The sequence below is a fragment of the Tachysurus vachellii genome, chromosome 10 (assembly GCF_030014155.1).
Source record: "Tachysurus vachellii isolate PV-2020 chromosome 10, HZAU_Pvac_v1, whole genome shotgun sequence".
NCBI classification, from domain to species: Eukaryota; Metazoa; Chordata; class Actinopteri; order Siluriformes; family Bagridae; genus Tachysurus; species Tachysurus vachellii.
In genome coordinates, this window is record NC_083469.1 from 20,010,802 (window position 1) to 20,013,897 (window position 3,096).

At 44.0% G+C, this 3,096-nt stretch overlaps 1 protein-coding gene across 1 annotated transcript; it reads right to left on the reverse strand.

The window, feature by feature from the left end:
• Positions 1–310: 310 nt before the first annotated feature.
• On the reverse strand, positions 311–2,663 carry LOC132852315 (ankyrin repeat domain-containing protein 27). Its single transcript, XM_060879436.1, has one exon. The coding sequence runs from the start codon at positions 2,586–2,588 to the stop codon at positions 1,053–1,055; it is 1,536 nt and encodes a 511-aa protein (XP_060735419.1). The 5' UTR covers positions 2,589–2,663; the 3' UTR covers positions 311–1,052.
• Positions 2,664–3,096: the final 433 nt, after the last annotated feature.

The window sequence follows — 3,096 nt, forward strand, 5'->3', positions numbered from 1 at the left end:
AGATGCATACTGAATATGCAGGGATGGTGTATTTTCACACACACACACACTTTTCAGTTACTGTACATTAATTGACATTCACAATATACATAGTAAAATGACCCCAGACCACAGCTATGATGCTCAAATCAGGATGAGTTTATTTTGATATATAATAATTCTCTTATCGATACACAAACTGAATATATTCCATAATTGTATAGTATACACACATTATACACAGACCTATAGGATCTGAGATGTCAGTGTCAACAGATTTTGTACATGTTTTTAACTGTCTAAAGCTTGTGGATGTATATTAGAGAAAACATAGAGGAATATATTAAACGTACTAATGATGAAGAGCAGTCAGAATACATTTTTTTTTTTTTACAAAAACCTGAAACCCTGCCTGACTCCTGAAGTGCAAATGACTCATGAACATAATCGTAGACAGCACATTTATGTATTATGTAGCACATTTACTTGCTTTATAATAGAATTTTAAGCAATATCTGTTTATGTATAGTATAGTAGCTTCTCTATAAGAAAGGTTTCAGCATGAAATTTGTAATAGTTCTGAGAGAAATGAAACTGGTGTTGATCCAAATTTGCTAGCAACAAGAAAACTAGCAACAAACAATTAAGTTGTTATTCTCCAATCATTTGAAAAAGCAGCTTGAAACAAGTGACAGCCTGCATGTGCAACCTGTGTAATGAAGTTTTCATTTCCAAAATTCGACAACTAAAATAGCACTAACGACTTTGGTGAAGTAAATCTAAGACTGGGAATCGACTCGCTGGAAACTGAGATTCGACTCCGAATCTTAGGAGTCAAGTCGACACAATGAAATTAATTCGGCATTCAAAGTTCATTCAAAGACGTGAAAAGAAAGTAAAAAGAAAAGAAGAAGAAAAAAAAATCATTGCTTGACAAATTCAATTAATTAGTATTGCACTCATTTATTTCACAATATCTGCAGTTTAGTTCCTGGGAAGATGATTGTGATGATTCGACTCTATCAATTCCCGACTCCAGAAATCGTAACAATGATGATAATAATAAATATGCATTAAGCTCGACTGATTGGAGGACTGCCTTCAAATTCGCACCTGACACCGCTTATGCTGTCAACGCTGGGGTGACTATTGACCAGTTTATGAGTGTGTGAAAGCGGAAATGTCTCTGATCGAGCAATCTTGCCTTTGTTTACCCTCGCGCCGGACGGACCGTCTCTACCCAGCCCCATAAACTCAGGAGCCGTGAAGCGCCGTAGTAACCTGGTCCCGATCCCGCTGAACCCCGGAGGACGGATTCTGATCCTTTCCCGTTGCAACTCGTCCCTAATAAAGAGCAGTTTGTTTGGTCTGTCGTTCTTGACAGCGCTGCCGCGTTTGATCGAGCTTTTCTTCTTTTCAACGCTGTTGCTATTCCTCTGATCAGCACTAACCCGAAACGCTCCATTCGGTTGTAAACACGCGTCGCTTTTCCTCGCGGAAGTGTTGCCATGGCAGTAAAATTTCGGGATGAGAGGTCTCTCGTCTGGAAGAGAAGCTCTTTTTGATTGGCTGACAGACGGTGTGACGTCACGCGCCTCGCCCTGGTACGACTGTTTTCGTCCCGTTTGTAGCTCCAGGTTGAATGACTTTGCTTTTCCCCACTGGGGAGGATTTTCACCCATCTCACGTTGGTCCATTTTCTTGCAGCGCTCTGACACCAAGTTGTTTTTTCTCCCAAATCCAGCTTCCCTAGAGTTTTGAAACTGTTTCGAGCTGAACATGACTTGTTGCTCCTTCTCAGTAAAGCGCCTCTCTGGAAACCTGGTTAAACTTTGGTAGCCATTTGAGTTGGTTGTGTCAGGGGAAGTTTGCTGACTGAATTGTCTCTTTGGGTCTTTGCTGTCACCGATCCACATCTGTTTCTGAAACAAAGACGGCAATGCCTCCTCGTTCTTGCTGTGAACCTGCTTTGAGAATTTTTCTAGAATTTGCTGCGGGATTCGATTAGGCCACAGAACAGCTTCTTTGGATCCGGCTTGGATTTCGTGAGGTTGTTCAGCGCTGCTTACTACCTTCCTTCCTGCAGTGATGAGAACCTGAACACAATGGCCATGTCCCAAATATTCAGCTACTTGGATGGGAGTGTGGCCTGCGTGATTAGTGTGGTCCAGCCTCAATCCTAGCCTCTTGAAAGCCCGAATGAGAAAATCCAGCACCTGGCTGTGTCCCCCGTAGGCAGCGTACGTCAGGGCACCATTGCCCCAGGTGTCTGTGAGCTCAGGGTTGGCGTTGAACTGCACCAGGAGCTTGACAGCATCCAGGTGGCCGAGCTCACAGGCCAAACTGAGCGCAGTGCGCCCGTTCTCGTCCCGGCTGTTCACATCGGCACCTTTCTCCAAGAGCAGCTGTGTGAACTTGGACCTGGTGTTGGGCTCCTGCAGGCACACTGCACACATAAGTGGTGTGCGGCTGCTCTCGTTCTTTGAGTTGATGATACGGCAGTCCAGTGCATCAAGAACAAAGCGGGCCAAGTGCACCTTGCCACTATTCATAGCCTCCAAGAAGGTTTTGGTGCCAGAGCCCTGGCACAGGTCCTTTGGCCTCAGCATGGTGGAGCGCCTCTTCTCTAGGATAAGTCTTACAGGTGCTGGAGCGTGAGTGTGTGTATGTGTGGCTCAGCACTGTCTCAGTTCTCTAGATGGCTTCAGAGTTTCTGTGTCTCAGTCAGGGACTGTCAGCCGTTTTATACGTCCCTCACTCTGTGTGCCCGCCCCACGTTGCTACGGCAACTGCCATTTGAGTCCAAGCGCTGTTATAGCATCCATTCAGAATCTCATCCTCCCTCTCAGGCAGAAGAGGCGAAAGATACACTGTTTTGAAAGGCGTAATTACTTAGGGGAAAAAATATCTATCACTACCCTGTGCTGTAAACTTGTGAGTTGCATCAAGTAGTAATAAAAGACGCCTCCTAATTTTTGAAGATGAAAAATAAGTACAACACAATTTTGTCATTGAACTTGAAACCACTTATGGTTTAAGGACAAGGAGCTAAAAACATGAGTCATGGTTCTCAAGGACCAAGACATATCAAATAAATGAGCAAAATGAATATCACAT

Coding starts and splice junctions, on each gene's coding strand:
- LOC132852315 (XM_060879436.1), bottom strand. CDS start 2,588: ATGCTGAGGCCAAAGGACCTGTGCCAGGGCTCTGGCACCAAAACCTTC.